The sequence below is a fragment of the Hyla sarda genome, chromosome 3 (assembly GCF_029499605.1).
Source record: "Hyla sarda isolate aHylSar1 chromosome 3, aHylSar1.hap1, whole genome shotgun sequence".
In the NCBI taxonomy this organism is placed as follows: Eukaryota; Metazoa; Chordata; class Amphibia; order Anura; family Hylidae; genus Hyla; species Hyla sarda.
The window spans coordinates 128760114-128778044 of NC_079191.1; the positions used below are offsets into that span (position 1 = coordinate 128760114).

General features: G+C 41.3%; 1 protein-coding gene across 3 annotated transcripts in view; it reads left to right on the top strand.

The window, feature by feature from the left end:
• The window catches only part of LEKR1 (leucine, glutamate and lysine rich 1), a 230339-nt gene that overhangs the window by 12581 nt on the left and 199827 nt on the right, over window positions 1-17931 (top strand). For all 3 annotated transcript variants that reach the window (XM_056565017.1, XM_056565016.1, XM_056565018.1), the window contains exon 3: window positions 5166-5380. In XM_056565017.1, the coding sequence (XP_056420992.1) occupies window positions 5166-5380 (215 nt within the window). The remainder of the gene's footprint in view (window positions 1-5165; window positions 5381-17931) is intronic.

Sequence of the window (17931 nt, forward strand, 5' to 3'; positions counted from 1 at the left end):
CATATTCAAAGACTGATGTGTTGCTAAGGCTGTAGTTACTTGCTATAAGAATCACCTTTCTTTTCAAAACACTTATTTATTTATTTATGTATTTATAGATATATTGACCCATATTTATCAAACTGTGTGAGAGAAAAAGTGAAGTAATTTTTCCACAGCGACCAATCACAGCTCAGCTAACGATCTGAGGTAAAGTGAAAGCTGAGCTGTGATTGGCTGCTGTGAGAAAATCCCTCCACTTTTTCTCTCACACAGTTTGATAAATCTGGGCCATTATGTCACTGTTCATCCTGATTCTTCTGTGTGAACAGAATGCTAGATTAGTAGCAGAAATGTATACCGTAGAAACAATCCTATTTATAGACTTTATAGATTTTATGTGAAAGTACCCTAAAGCAGACACGTTCAGGAGAGTAGGACAGAAGGAACGGTTGTTGGGGGACACATTCAGGAGAGTGGGACAGAGGGAATGGTTGGCGGGGGAGATGTATCTCTGCAAGTCATCACAGATCCAGTTACGTCTAATGAAAGTTGAGTGACTACCTTTTGTGGGTGCTGTTACTTCTATCTTTCTGATATGTTCACACGTAGCAGATTTATTGAAAAAAATTCTCAGGATTAAAATCTATCCCATTTGTGTAAATGTATTTGCCTCTGCAGCATGTGCATGATGTTTAGCCGTGCTTATTCACATAAATAGAACAGTCGCAGAAATTTCTTCAACAAATCTGCCATGTGTGCACATACCCTTAGGCTGCATTCACACCACGTTTTTGCAATACAGTTCCCGTATACGTTTTCAATGTGAAAACCGTATGAAACCATATGCATTGATTCTCCATTGAAAACCGTATGCCAAAAGAGGCATCAGGTTGTGTCCGTTTTGCATCCTGTAAGGTTTTGTCATTTTCTTTCCCGTACCCAAAACCATAGCCTACCACGGTTTTTGGTCCGGGTGAAAAACTGTATTAAACCGTATACGTTTTTTTTTTTTAACATGGGAGTCAATGGGAACCGTACAGAACTGTATGTGCGTACGGTTTCATCCGGTTTTCACCATACGATTTTTGACTTTGCACAGTTTTTTCTCTTGGAATTTCAATCAAACAAGTGAAACTTTATTCATAATGGAGTGATAAGTTAAAAACTTATACATTTTTTTTCTTAAAAACGGATGCAACCGGACATCATTTTTTAAACCGTATACGGTTTTTAGCTGTATACGGGTTAAAATTTGTTCACATGTTTTGATCAGTTTGGAATCAGTTTTTCATCAAAAACCTGATACGGGAACTGTATTGCAAAAACGTGGTGTGAATGCACCCGGTTGTCCCCTTTGGAGGTGGCCAAGGTCACTCTACAATGTCTGTGTCAAATAGAAGAATTTGTAGAAGTTCAGATGTTTTTTTCCAGTTTTAAGGGATATATTGTCCTGATACAAAATGTTCAGTAAATTATGAATAATAATTGCTAGAAATAAAAATAAAAATTATAATTCGGGAGAGAGCACAGGTTACGGAGACAGAGGAAGTGCTGAACTTTAAAAGACTACATAGTGTTAACCTTAGTTTCAGCTTTTGGACTGGTACGGAGGATTATATATTCTGGAACGGACAGTTCAGTAGAAGTGTTCTTATTTGAGAAAAGTGGCAGTGCACGAACACAGTGTTCCTTTAATGATAACCTCTCATAACAGCTCATGTTGTCCCCTATTTTTAATAAAATCAACAATGTTGGAACCGGCGGCATTAATTTTTTGTGCGTTTGAGAAAAGGAGATCATATATCCATCTTTCCTGAGTACATTCTGTATTTTCCATTACCAGTAAAAATGCTGAAGTGAGGATCATCCCAGTAACCAAAGGCATTATAAGGTACCTAAATAGGGATGGAACGGACAAAAATAAAGCTACACAACAAAGGTTATTGATAATATTAGATTTAACATAATGTAATGGTTGAAAGGTGATATTAACAGTTGTAGCTTTAGTGATCTACACACAGTATACTGACTATAAGGCCCCAGGCACATGGCTGTATTACAGCTCAATAGGGGCATGATGACAATACGAGGAACACACATTTCCGCTGTGGTTTCTTTCATAAATCCATAGCGAATCTGCAGCAAAATTCTCAAGTGTTACATGTAGATTTTACTGTTGGTTTAAGGTGAATTTCACCCTTGCTACACTTGAAATCGTTGAAATCGGCAGTAAAAATCTACATCAGAATGAACATTAGAATAATAATTTGTGAAATAAAATAATTTGTGAATGTTTTCTGCTATAATCTGCTGTGACTTTTACTTTCATATGTTTCTATGTAAAATCCACAGCATTTTCGTTCTGCGTGAATTCACTCTAACTATACAGAGCTGTAATATGGCATCCACTATTGCCTACGTCTTTGAATTATGCAAGCATTGGGACTCTGTGTACTTCGATACAGGCTCTATGTATGTTTCATGCTATGTGTTAAAGGGGTAAAGCAAATCATAACGGCAATACCGCCTATGCAATGATAAACATGGACACCTGTCCAGGAATTTATTAAACTAGCTGTTCGAAATGTTACAAAAAAAATAAAAACTCAAACTTTATATCTCCCGCAGTCAAGCACCAAGGCTTTGGTGATCCCTGTCCGTTTTCGTTTATTTATCTGGAGTGGTAATGCTCTGTAGATGCTAGATTCATGGCCTAGGCTAGTGATTGGTGTAGAGGTCACATGGATTGGTGATTGGTGTAGAGGTCACAGTAAGCAGAAACCGGCAGGGCCAACTAGAGCGATGGCGCTGCAGCAGGAGGGGATTTAAAGAGAAACTGACAGGCTGTTAACCCACACTAAACCCAATACATGGGGTAATAGTGCAGGAGAGCAGAAGTATAAAGAGGTATAATTTACTGAAATTAGTGCAGTCGTTTGGAAGATATGGCCCCGGTTGCTATATTGCTGAATCTCTTAGGTGCACAATGAAGGTGTGAATCCAGCTTGCCGAGCTTCCCTTCCTCATTTCTCTATGCCACTATGTCTGTCTATCTTATGCATAATAATGAAAAATTACAATCCTAAAAAATTACTCCAATCCTGTCCATGTAACCCACTAGATGCCACGGTCAATAGTGACTGCAGCATCTAGGTGGTAAGTCTCACATGATGGCCCCATAGGTCTTCTGTTCGGTCATTCTCCAAAAAGTTAAAAAAACATTTTTTGAAAATATAAAAAAAATATTTAAAAAAACAAACAAAAACATAATTATCATTACTGTGTTTTGGAATGTTTTTAACTATCATGGTAAGAAAAAAAAAAATGAAACCAGAAATGATATCCAAGAAAACATTGATTAAAAAGTCATGAATAAATCCCATCTACCCCATATTGCTACCAACAAAAATCACAGCTCATCCTGCAAGAAAAAACAAGTCCTCTCATAGCTTTGTAAAAAGTTATAAAGATCAGAAAATTGCCATGCTAATAGTTCTTTTCATGTCTTTTTTTTAAGTAGTAAAACAAAAAATTAGGTATATGTATTTGGTATTGCTGTGTCCACAGAATAACGTTTACATGAACAAAAAAATGACAGAATTGAATTTCTGTTCAGTGTCGTCCTACAAATATATTATATTGTTTCTCATTACATTCCCTGATAAAATAAAGGTCACCTTTTAAAATACAACTTGGCAAACAAGTACCGTATTTTTCGAACTTTTTAAGACGCACTTTTTCTTCCCCAAAAGTCTTATACGGCGAATACACAACTATCGGGTCGGTCCCTGCGGCCATCAATGGCCGGGACCCGCGGCTAATACAGGACATCACCGATTGCGGTGATGCCCTGTATTAACCCTTCAGACATGGCGATCAAAGCTGACCGCCGCGTCTGAAGCCAAAGTGACAGTAACCCGGCTGCTCAGTCGGGCTGTTCGGGACCGCCGCGGTTTCACCCGAACAGCTTACAGGACACCGGGAGGGACCTTACCTGCCTCCTCCGTGTCTGCTCCGTGCCGGGATCCCCTGCATGGCGACGCTCTCCTTCTACGTCATCACGTCGTCGCGCATGCCGTCCCGTCATCCAATAGGAGCGGCGTGCATAGCGAAGTGATGACGGCGACTGAGAGCGTGGATCCCGGGGAAGAAGACGTCCGGAGCGTCGGGGACACCATGGGGACGCGGCGACAGTGATGGAGCGACATCCAGGGCAGCGGTGACGGGTCTGGAGCGGCGGGGACACGTGAGTACTACCTCCTATGCCAGTGGTCTTCAACCTCCGGACCTCCAGATGTTGCAAAACTACAACTCCCAGCATGCCCGGACAGCCAACGGCTGTCCGGGCATGCTGGGAGTTGTAGTTTTGCAACATCTGGAGGTCCGCAGGTTGAAGATCACTGTTGGTTGCAGAATCTTTTTTTTCTAGATTTTGCACCTTTAAAATTGGGTGCGTCTTATATGCCGGTGCGTCCTATAGGGCGAAAAATACGGTACTTAGAAAAGCTAAAGCTGTGTGACAGTTAGGAAGGATACAAAAATTGTCTGCCTCCTTAAATGGGCACAGACCCCCCCAAAAAAAAAAAAAAAAATTGATGTCAGAGGCATATCAAAAGTTTAGATCTGTTGAGGTCTGAGTGTTCAGAGCTCAACCCATCAGGAGAACAAATATGGAGAAGTACAAGCATGGCACGTTCTCTCCCAGATCTGTGTCATGCGACAAAGACGGTCGAATAATTCAGGTCGATGGAACCTTCTCTGTGAAATAGACACATAGCTGGGAGGTTGGGCAGCACTGAGACCTTTTGCTACATTTCAGGGTATGCCCCCTTCTTCAAACTTGAGAAAAGGTTCGTGCCCTGAAATGTAGCAGAGGACATGTGTCCCAGTTCTGCACCACCCTCCCTGGATGGGGACTCTTTAGTCATTGTAGTCTGATCTCTGGACAATGTGACATACACACTGGGTGATTTTTCATGTTATCTCCATGCTATTTGTATGTGAAGAATATTATTGCTGAGACATCAGAAATAAGAATACAAGTTTATATTGCGTTATACAAGTGTTGTCCATGTCATACACTATGTTGTTATTATTATTATTATAAGTTTCTCAGACTTCCGTGATGTAGTTGTTACTTTTGTTACTAAGGCCTAAAACTAAGGTGTGTTCCTTTTCTCCAGATGCCTCGTGATGAGACTGTTTGCAAATATTGTGGAGTCAGTTACCTGATACTCCATGAATTTAAGCTTCTCGAAGACAAAGTGAAGGCACTGGAGAAAGAGCTGCATTTTTACAAGGGAAGTGTAGAGCGAGAGAAACACCTTCAAGAAGAACTTCACTATCTCCGCCAAGAGTATGAACAAAGCAAAAATGACAGCGAGTCCAGAGCAGAAAGGTCAGAACATGCGCTTCATTTTTATGTTTAATTTAACACATTCATTAATGTAGTATACAGCAGAAATGTGAGGAAAGACATCAGATCCCCAGCCTGCCAAGAGCGGACCGTGTCACTTCCAGCTGAATACATGTAATTTGGTTAATTTCAATGTTTTAATCACCCTTCCCCAAATATAGTCCAAAATCAGAAAGCGCTATCGTGCTGCGTGTCTGTGGGAAAAGGTCACTGGATTCTGTGTGGCACCGTGCCACTTACATGGCAGAGGAAATTAAACACTAGTTCAGTATTGCCTTATTGATGGGCATTTAGTCTTGTGTAAATAATGCATTAATGGATATCTTGAATGTAGCCACCATGTGCAATAGAATGGGAAAACTGCTTTCTCTAAGTTGCTTTCATGGATAGAGGTTTAAACTAATGTGAAATTTTATTCTATTCTGCATTCTTTTTGTACAAGTTCTCATACTTAAAGTACTTAAATACTATGTTTTCAAGCCAAACAAGTTCAATATTACTCTATATCCATATAAAGATATATATTACATGTAGTGTGCACTTCTTCTAGCTCGTTCTCCTGATTGGTATGGGTCTCGGCACCTTGAGACATGTCACAGGTACACTTTTACGGAAGGTATGTTGGAGTACAGTATGATAAACTTATTAAGAAACCCTAGAAATAGATATATGGATTTGGGGCTCAAGGTCATGGATATTATATATATTTCAATAAAATAATATTGGTATGTACCATACAAGTACATTAGGAGAGGGATACAGTATAAAATACAATAGATTCCTTTCTCAAATTAAAGTCAGATATTTATTATAGTAAAATTCCATTGGGTATGTCACAGGGCCCTGTGACATACCCAAGGGAATTATACTATATATTTTTACTATAATAAATATAGAAGCAAATCTATTGTATTTTATACTGGATCCCTCTCCTTATTTAACAGGGATGTGGAAATCCTATTGCCCGACGCCCGGGACATGTAGTTCCAGGCACCGGGCAGGTGAATTTTTCATAGATTTAGCCCTGTATGGGGCAAGCAGGGACAGACCGACTTCCCCCTTTTTCTTTAATGCCGGTGTGAGGCGCAGGAGCCGATGCAAGTCTGCACCTCACACCGGCGCTCAGAGCGTATGGAGGGGGTGGCGGCCCCCAGCTGCTCAGAGACCCCATCCCCCCCCCCCCCAGAAATCCTTCCCAGCCCCGTGCAGTGCGTCCTCTCCTCTCTCCTCCACCTGCTCTGTTTTTTCCCCGTGCAAACTTGCAGCCTCTCCGAGGTAGATTAGGTGCTGTGGAGACAGAGCAGGGGGAGGGGGAAGCGGATGGAGCTGTGTGCGGGGGATGGAGCTGTGCACAGAGCTGTGTTCGTCCTCGCTCTCCCCCTGCTTCTTGTGTAATGTAGAGCGGGGGGTGTGAAGCTCAGGTGAGAAGGCTGAGCATGCAGGCGGTGGGAAGGGTGGTTGTATATGTATGTAATGTATGATTAGGGGGGGTTTATCAGCGGCGGGTGTATGTATAAAGTGTGCATATGTATGGTGTATATGTATGGTGTGATTGTATGTGTGATGTGTGTATGATGTCTGTGTATATATGATGTGTGTATGATGTCTGTGTATATATTATGTGTGTATGGGGTCTGTATGTGTGTATGTAATGTATGATGGGGGCAGCGGCGGGTGTATGTATGATGTGTGTGTATATGTATGGTGTATGTATGATGTGTGTATATGTATGTAATGTATGATGGGGGGGCAGCGGCGGGTGTATGTATGATGTGTGTATATGTATGGTTTGAGTGTATGTGTGATGTGTGTGTGTGTATGTAATGTATGATGGGGGCAGTGGCGGGTGTATGTTTGATATGTCTGTATGTATGATGTATGTATGTAATGTATAATATAGGGGGCAGTGGCCGGCATATGTGTATACATGTATGTTTTGTACAGGGGCGGACTGACAAGTGCTGCTGCCAGTTGTGCTATCTCATTTTTTAATTTATTTTTAGTGTTTTCTGGCAGCCCGCACTGAATTGCACCCCCAGAATCCCACCCTTCATACTCGCCGCCGACCATGAGCCCCACGGATGCACGCAAACACACCAGAACCAAAACTACAACTCCCAGCATGTTGCACCATAACCTAAACTGTAGAATTATAAAGTGTAATATGCTGGGAGTTGTAGTTTTGGTTCGGGTCAGCTGCAGAGCCATAGGCTGCATCAGGGCATGCTGGGTGTTGTAGTTATTAACTGTAATTCCCAGTACTCCTTGACACAGCCTATGGCTCTGCAGCTGACACAAATCAAAACTACAACTCCCAGCATGTTACACAATAACCTTAACTGTACTTCTATACAGTGTAACATGCTGCAACACCCACACAACCATAGGCTGTATCAGGGCATGCTGGGAGTTGTAGTTATCTAGTAACAAAATGCAACTTCCAGCATTTTCTGACACATAAATTAGAGTAAATAAAATGCACCACATAAACTGGAGAAGCAGAACCCCCCCCCCCAGTAACACAGCATTCAGTGTTTTCCAATCAAAAGACTCCATATATAAGTCCCTATGAAGACTGAAAAATAGTGATTAAAATATTTTAAAAAGTGCGTATATATGTGAATAAGCCCCTTTCTGAATAAAAGTTTTGATAATAAATGGTTCCGATAAAAACTACAGATCACGGCACATAAGATTACCCTCATACATCCCTGTATATGGAGAAATTTGAGTTATAGGGGTCAGATGGGGGGGCGCAATTTTCTGGGCTTGCCTCCGGTGTAAAAGGAGCTACAGCTCTCCCTCCGCTAATAGCCTGGCATGCTGCGATCACCGTGGCCGCTATTAAACCATTAGATCACAGCTGTCTAAGTTGACAGCAGTGTCTAAAGGATCTTATATCTTATATCTAGTGGGGGGGATCGTACTATTTTGGTTGAAATTATTTCATCTACCAGGACAAGTGGATTTTCTTGAGGGACAAGTAGATTGTGTTCTGCTTTAGCTCCTTGGACAAGTAGTTTTTTTTTATTTTTTATTTCCACACCCCTGTTATTTACTTGTTTGGTACATGCCAATATTATTTTATTGAAATATATATAATATCCATGACCTTGAGCCCCAAATCCATATATCTATTTCTATAGTTTCTGGACACTGTGGGTATAGGTGTCAATTGGGTGTCGCAGGTCTTTGGGGTGACTAGTCCAACAAGAGCCTATGTTTATTAAGAAACTCACCACATGCGCCACAAGTAAAAATCTCTCTTACAGATTATGCCAGTTTCTTGTGTAAATTATTGTAAATCTGCCAAGAAGTGGGAGAGCATGCCCCTTCCCTTTTAAAGGAGTACTCCACTGGAATATTTTTTTTTTTTTTTTTTTTTTTATCAACTGGTGCTAGAAAGTTAAACATATTTGTAAATTACTTCTATTTAAAAATCTTAATCCTTCCAGTACTTATCAGTTGCTGTATGCTCCATAGGAAGTTCTCTTCTTTTTGAATTTATTTTCAGTCTGAACACAGTGCTCTCTGCTGACACCTCTGTCCATTTTAGGAACTGTCCAGAGCAGGAGCAAATCCCCATAGAAAACCTCTCCTACTCTGGACAGTTCCTGACTTGGACAGAGGTGTCAGCAGAGAGCACTGTGGACAGACTAAAAAGAACAACTTTACTTCCTCTGGAGCATACAGCAGCTGATAAGTACTGGAAGTATTAAGATTTTTAAATAAAATTCATTTACAAATCTGTTTAACTTTCTGGCACCAGTTGATAAAAAAATAAAAATGTTTTCCAGTCCCACCTAACTTTCCAAAATATAGTAGGAACTCCCAGATTTACCCAGTTTGTTCCATTCACTACTTTAGACTCCTGCAGACTGATAAATCTGGGGCCAATGTGTCGACAGTGATTAATCTGTCCTAGACAAAAAACTTTGTGATTTGTCCAGAACAACCAATCACAACTCAGCTTTCATCTCTTAACATGAATGAAAGCTAAGCTATTATTGGTTACTGTGGGTAAAACCAGACAGTTTTGCTTTCAGGCAGATTGATACACTGTGTGAATATAACCTAAAGCAGGGGTCTCAAACTGTGGCCCTCTGGATATTGCAAAACTTTAACTCCCAGCATACCTGCATAGTCCAACGGCTGTCCGGGCATGCTGGGAGTTGAAGTTTTGCAACCTCCGGAGGGCCACAGGTGAAGACCACTGGCCTAAATTCTCTAAAGGGGTTATCCAGGAATAGAAAAACAGCACTAAGGCTCTTTTCATACTTCCGGTATGCCCCATCAAATATGGCCGTCAAACTCCATTTTTTTTATTTTAATTTTTTTTTGCAGTTTGATGCTGTCATTTTGATGGGTCATAATGAACTGGTCCTTATGGACCCCATTATAGTCAGTGGGGCCCATCCGGCGCCATTATTTTCGGAGAGAATAGTGGGAGAAAATGACGGTGTAAGCACTATTTTTTTTTCTCCCGCTATTCACGATCCTAAAATAACGGGCTTCACACTGCCGGAGACAATTTTTTAAAAAAATGCTCCCTGTCTGTCTCCAGTTTGGGTGTGGTTCTGCAGCTTACTTCCATTGAAATAAATGGAGCCACGTTGTAATACTACACACAACCTGAGGACAGGCGTGGAGCTGTTTTTGAAAGAAATTAGCTCTGTTTTTCTATTTCTGGATAGAAATAACTGGAACCCCTTTAACCAAAAACAAAGAACAGCGGCTCATCCACATACATCCCTTAGTGATTCCACAAGGTGATGGGAACATATAGATGATAAAAAAACAAACACTGTATTATAATTTTACATCATATGCTTCAATGCTGGGGTCAAGTAATGATGACTGGTGTTTAATTCTTGCCAGAATGGAAAAATAGATGATACACTAAAAGAAATGGAACGGAACGTAATTGGAAAACTTTGTCCGGGGAGACGTGACTAATGTGACTTGACAAGGTGGTGCCAATTATTAAGTGATCACATGAACTTACATCAGAGCTTAGACATCAGCACAAGGCAAAACACAAATTAACATTTTGAGACGGGTTAACTTTTTTTTCTTTTTTTTTCTAAGTATTACTTAGTTTGGGTGCTGGCCAAAATTTCAATATGCGACACCCATAGCTAACAGGTGTGTAAAATCAACCCCATAGTCAAGCCGCTTAATTTTTCTATCTGCACTATTTTTTTCATAAAGTTACAATTGCATGTAATGGAAGCCACACGTCATGATGTCATTGAAAGCTGTGCAGACATGCTGTTTGTTGAAGTTTTCTAATTGACTGTTAATGCAAGTAAAATTACCTGCGCAGTCCTGAGACCATTATTGAATAGACCCTATGGTTGTATTCGTATTGTTTGCCATTAAATAGCTTGCAAAATCACATGACCAATAAAGTCCAAATAGAAAACTGTGCCGACAAGCATGTCCACTTGGTTTTCAACTGCACTGGGGCTGCATCTCAGCTATGTGACATCCACTATATCCTCAGTAAGCCACAGAATTTACTAGATACCAAAAGTAATGGCAACCAATGAGTATACGGTATATAGTTTTTTTTATCTTCATATAGTATTAGGATATATTCACATACAACAGATTTGTTACAGAAATGTTCCATTCAACTGTGTGTGACCTGTTTTGGTAGCAAGCCTATTATATAACCTATATTATAAGGGGGTATTACTTTATTACTTGGAGTATTTTTTAAATAAATAATTATGCTCAATATGGTGTAACAAAGAAAACAAACTGAACTCACTTTGCCCGCTCCCCTGCCACCACTGTTCTTTGTGACAGAGCCCATTCCCGCTGTGCAGCACTTTCTTGTGTTGGCACACAGCATTGCCTGCATAACTGGTTAGCGGGTCACCACTGTGATTGGCACCAGGAAGTGCTGCACAATAGTAAAAGTCTCCGTCAGAAAGGCGCAGTGAGGAAGGTCAGTACATATTTTTTTAAATCAATAAACAAAGAAATCTGTTACCTATGGTACTTTTTTTGTTTGGTGTATAAAAAAGCCTTGGATTTTATACATTATACAGTTTTCTAATGCATTTTTAAGTATTTTTTTATATCAGTTTTTTTTACATATTGAAGGCATATGTTAGCGTGTTGTAGTAAAATAATAATACTTATAAAGCTGAAAAAAATTAGCATTTTTCCTAAAAATGCTATGTGTGAAACCATATTTACACAGCAGTATTTGTAGTCCATAAATGTGTGCCATTCCATCCTGTTACTAAATTTTATTTGTATTTTTTCATGCCAAAAATGGAGGAATGTAGGAAAATCAGACAAAAAATTTGTTTTTTTTCTTAAAAAGGGTCAGGCTTGGTAAAACAAAAGTAAAAAGAAGCATTGCTTACCTCTCCACTGGGGTCTTAAATCGGCACTGTCACTATAAAAACTTTTGACAAGTTGTAGAGACATGTCGAAAGATTTGATGAGTCTTAGAGTATTGAGACCGTGACCGACAGCAAGAACTAGCTGTGAAAAGAGTGCATGAGACAGACTTACAATGTAAGTCTATGGGCAGCTCAACTTTTCTCCTGAATCTTTCTAACAATTGGTCGGGGTCTGAACACTCAGACCCCGACTGATCAAAACTTTTAACATGTCTCTGTAAGTGTAAGGCTGGGTCCACACTACGTTTTGTCCCATACGGGAGCGCATACGGCAGGGGGGAGCTAAAACCTCGCGCTCCCGTATGTGACCGTATGCGCTCCCGTATGCCATTCACTTCAATGAGCCGACCGGAGTGAAACGTTCGGTCCGGTCGGCTCATTTTTGCGCCGTATGCGCTTTTACAACCGGACCTAAAACTGTGGTCAACCACGGTTTTAGGTCCGGTTGTAAAAGCGCATACGGCGCAAAAATGAGCCGACCGGACCGAACGTTTCACTCCGGTCGGCTCATTGAAGTGAATGGCATACGGGAGCGCATACGGTTACATACGGGAGCGCGAGCTTTTAGCTCCCCCCTGCCGTATGCGCTCCCGTATGGGACAAAACGTAGTGTGGACCCAGCCTAAGAGAGAATGATACATCATAAAAGGCTGAATAAAAAAAAAAAAATTAAGAACTTTTTTGTAAAGAAATGCTTGTATAACAGGGTCAGCTGATGCATTTGAGGATTATTATAACATGATAACTCTGTCTTGTGTTAATTGTGATTTTAACCTTCAAGGGGTATTCCAGGCCAAAACTTTTTTTTATATATCAACTGGCTCCGGAAAGTTAAACAGATTTGTAAATTACTTCTATTAAAAAATCTTAATCCTTCCAATAGTTACTAGCTTCTGAAGTTGAGTTGTTGTTTTCTGTCTAACTGCTTTCTGATGACTCACGTCCCGGGAGCTGTGCAGTTCCTATGGGGATATTCTCCCATCATGCACAGTTCCCAGGACGTGACATCATCATTGAGCAGTTAGACAGAAAACTTCAGAAGCTAATAACTATTGGAAGGATTAAGATTTTTTAATAGAAGTAATTTACAAATCTGTTTAACGGAGCCAGTCGATATATATAAAAAAAGGTTTTGCCTGGAATACCCCTTTAAAATCGGTGAATAATGTGTAATAAGTCACAATATCCTGAGAGAACTGGCACAGATAAGGACCCCGGTGTAAAAAAGCACACCTCTATGCCGTGAAGCTTGAGTGAGTGGTGTGCTGTGTGATTGCCATGCCTCAGTTGGCAGAGCATCACTATCTCCTGTGAAATGGCAGTGACACGCTATGCTTGGCATGACACCACTCAAGGTACGTGGAGAGCTTTCCACTTTATATGAGATGGGAATTTTCCCACAGGACACTTCCTTGCATGTAAACAATAGATGGTTGCTGGAAGATAGAAATTGATAGCTGTCCTAAAGTGTTTTATGCCCTTGTTGGCGTACAGTAAAAGACAGTCTGGGCCACGGTACATTTACTCGAGATGCTGACTAAGATGCACATGATATCTTTATTTTTTAAGGATAACAGTCTGAAGGATTTTTCATACAAAAGGTTTGGTCCACAACTCTTAGTACACTAGTGCAATGTTGTATTGTGACTGCCATTCAAAAAGTACTGGAAAAACACTGGGAACACTAATTAATTATACTTATGTATATCATCAGCATGATGCAATTTCCACTCAGAGTATGGATATATGTGCAATCAATGATCGCATGGGTATATCTAGTGAGGCAGCGACAACAATGATATCCTGACAACCCTGGGCATAATAAATAGAGATGAGCGAATCCAAATTCTTACAAATCCAAATTCGTTATGAATTTCATGAAAAAGTATTGCGCAATTCTGGAAGGATGGACAAAGGTTAGGCAGAATGTCATAAATGAAAGGTGGCGGGAATCTTACTTTAAAATGATGCACTTTGGTTATCTGGGCTTTAACATCCCGGCCTCGGCAGCATTTCCTGACAGGATCACGTCATGCCCAAAATGTAACGCTCCTGCTACTGACTTTCTGCATGGTATCTGGTCCTGTGAGACAATTCAGCTATTCTGGAGGGAGGTGGTGGAATACATTTCCAAGTTTTGGAAGGTTAGCTTACCATTGACACAGCGTGCTCTCCTGTTCCAGTCTGTTGATGCATCCATTATGGAAGGGACAGGCCTGCGGTCACTACCCAGGTTCATTCATGTCATACTCCTGGTGGCTAAACGTATAATTTTACGTGAATGGATCAAACCCGCGATCCCGTCTTTAGCGGCAGTAGTGGAAGATCTCAAGGACTTTTTGGAGGTTGATAGACTGGACACGGAGAGGCATCGTGAGAGGGACGCTAGGAAATTATTTGCTAAATGGCGGACCTTCTTGGCTGCCCACTTCACTAAACCACAAATAGACAAAATAGTACTGCCGTTCCGTCATACGGAATGGTACTCTTTGGGTTCTCTCAGCAACACTTTGGGCCCACTCCGCCTTTCTGATGACAGGGGTTGATTCTCTCGTGCTTCTATATTCTTCTCCCACAATTACCTCTTCTTCCACGCTTCTCCATGTCATCTTCTTCCGCCCCCCCACCATTTCTTTTTTTACTTCTGCGTGTGTGGGTATGTGTGTTTGGAAGGATGTCATGTGTGGTATGTGGAGGAGGCCCCTGTGTGTGGGAGTGAGTGTCTTGCACCATGCTGACAATCGTACTGATTTGTTTCACTGTAATTTGGATTGTGATTGCCTGTTGTCCCGCGATCTGTTTGCCCTCGAACGAGGACTTATATATCCTATTTGCTTTTATGTCTGTTGGGTCCGGAGTGACCCTCTCTTTGATTGCATACCTGCCTTATTATCCTGATTGTTGTTTACCTTTATTGTAAAATTCTGGAAATCCTTTCAATAAACAAAGTTTGAAAAAAAATAAAAAATTATTGCGCAAATCGCAATTTAATCGCAGACAATTTAATTTTTGCATTTTCGTTTTTTCCTCCTCTCCTTCAAAAAATCATAACTCTTTTATATTTTCATCCACAGACTAGTATGAGGGCTTGTTTTTTGCGCGACCAGTTGTCCGTTGTAATGCCATCACTCACTTTACCATAAAATGTATGGCGCAACCAAAAAAATACTATTTGTGTTGTGAAATTAAAAACCGCAATTTTGCTAATTTTGGAAGGTTTTGTTTTCACGCCATACAATTTAGGGTAAAAAGGACATGTGTTCTTTATTCTTTGGGTCAATACAATTAAAATGATACTCATGATAATGTACTTTTCTATTACTGTTGCGCTTAAACAAAATAGCAAACTTTTTAACCAAATTAGTATGTTTAAAATCCCCCTATTTTGACCTATAACTTTTGCATTTTTCTGTATAAGCGGCGGTATGAGGGCTCATTTTTTGCGCCGTGATTTGTACTTTTTATTGATACCATATTTGCTTATATAGAACTTTTAATCCATTTTTTACTAATTTTTTTTGGAATAAAATGTTATAAAAAAGCATCTATTTTGGACTTTTTTTTATTTTTACGTTCACGCCGTTCACCGTACGGTATCATTAACATTCTAATAGTTCAGATATTTACGCACGCGGGGATACCAAATATGTATATAAAATATTTTTTTAACACTTTTTGGGGGTGAAATAGGGAAAATGGGACAATTTACGTTTTTATTGGGGGAGGGGGTTTTTCAATTTTTTTTTACTTTTTTTACTTTTATTTTTACACTTTAATTTATTATAATAATTTATAGCAATCACTCGATTGCTTATACAGTTCAGTGCTATGTATAGGACATAGCACTGATCAGCATTATTGGTCATCTTCTGCTTTGGTCTGCGGGAAGGCAGATCAGAGCAGAAGACGCCGGAAAGGCAGCGGAGCCAGGTGAGGGGAACCTCCGGCTGCCATGCTGGATGATCAGATCGCCGCGGCAGCACTGCGGGCGATCTGATCATCCATTTTAGTGACTGCGATGCTGCAGATGCCGTGATCTGTATTGATCACGGCATCTGAGGGGTTAATGGCGGACATCCGTGGGATCGCAGATGTCCGCCATTACGGGCGGGTCCCTGGCTGCGATCAGCAGCCGGGACCTGCCGCGCAAGATCCGGGCATCGCTCCGATGCTCGCGGTTAAGCTTAGGACGTAAATGTACGTCCTGGTGCGTTAAGTACCACCTCGCCAGGACGTACATTTACGTCCTGCGTCGTTAAGAGGTTAAACTCCATTTAGTGCGGTCCAAGCTCCATGGCATCTAAAATGGTGGATCCACATGTGAGAACGTGGGGCAAGGAACTCTGGGTAGGCGGGATGACCCTGGATCACATGCAGGATGCAGCCTATCAGCAGCCAGTCACCCCTGTGATGTCACAGCCCTATATAATCGGCAGCCAAATTCTGGATCGTCACTTCTTCCTTTCACTGCGGAGAGATAGGACGGACTTCCTGTGGCACAGAAAAGCTTTTTCCAGCAGTCCTTCACCTCCTAGTCACATCATTGTTCTGATGGACAGAGGGCAGTGCGTTTTTTCACAGAAAAGATTTTTTACTGTAGCCATTAACCTCCCAGTCACTTTCTACAGCATTGTATTACAGAGAGGGGCAGAGAGCTGTGTATTGCCTCATACGTTTCAACAGGCTGGCTCATCTTGATGAACCTTAAGATGATGGAGGAATAATTTTTCAGCGCAATTCTGTGTCTTTGTTTCCGCAACAAATGGTCTGCTGGTTAAACTAGTCTGTAGATGGTATAATACCCAGCAGTCCTTTCCTAATAGTCTTTGAAAGAGTTCAATTTTGGGTTTAGTACACAACGACTAGTGTACTGCTGGTGTTTTGCAAAAATTTGTTTTTTTTTAAGTGTACTGTAGCGCATTTTTCTGCCCTTATAAGTGCATACCACATATGTACATCTAAGTAGTGTACTATTTTGTACCTATTAATTTGTCAAGTGCTTACATACTGTGAAAGTCCGGGCAAAAATAATCACTGGCTGGTGTTTTACTCCAATAAGTTTTTTTTTCAAGCTTACTGTGGCACATTTTGTGCCAATCCTGTGGGGGCTGAACTGGAGGGGGAGAGGCACAGTGGAGCACAGTTTAGGTTTCGCCAAATGGATGTTTTTTCTAGTCATCTGACAGGAGAGGATGCAGTGGAGATGGAGGCATGGAGTCCCTCCAAGTCACTTGCGCAAATGGCATGATGCATGCTCACTTGTTTGCGTTGTGACCACCGAATTGTCACCATTCGGGAGCAGGATGACTTCTGGCTCTCCACCTTATTGGAACCTCGCTACTGCCACAAAATGGGGGCCTTTTTTACACCCACTGAGAGGGAGGACAAATTGACCTACTACAGAGACATCCTACGTAGTCAGTTGGCTGTTGCCTATCTGTGTCATCATCCATCCACTCGCAGGTCTGAGTAGGGGGGCCCTCTATGCTCACCTTCCACTGCCATGGCTCCTGGGGAGGGGTGCGGTGGCAGGAGCAGTACCAGCTCCATCAGCAGCAGCCTGAGTCTACAGTTGCTGATGAGTAGCTTTCTTCACCCACACAGTGAAGCAACTCATCAGCAGCAGGTAGACCTGGAGCAGGACCTGAACCAGCAGGTGGTGGCATACCTTCACATGACCATGCCAACACACTTTGAAGATCCTCTGTACTTCTGGGCAGCCAAACTTAATTTGTGGCCGCAACTAGCAAAGTTTGCCCTGGAAAAAAGCTATCCTGCCTGGCCAGTAGTGTACCATCAGAGCGGGTGTTTAGTGCGGCGGGGGCCATAGTCACCCCAAGGAGAACTTGTCTGTCCACAAAAAATGTGGAGAGACTGACCTTTGTGAAGATGAATCAGGCATGGATTTCCACCTACCAATGCCTGGTGCATCAGAGTAGATTGACCATAGTGCCACACCAACACTTCACAAATATTCACAAATATGGACAGATTTAAGGCACTGCTCCCCAGTTACAAACATTCCTACAGCATCAGACCTTTTTTCACCCACTTTTGTCACGAGGTACTGGTATTGCCACACACTGCACCACTCTGTCACCGGGTCACTTT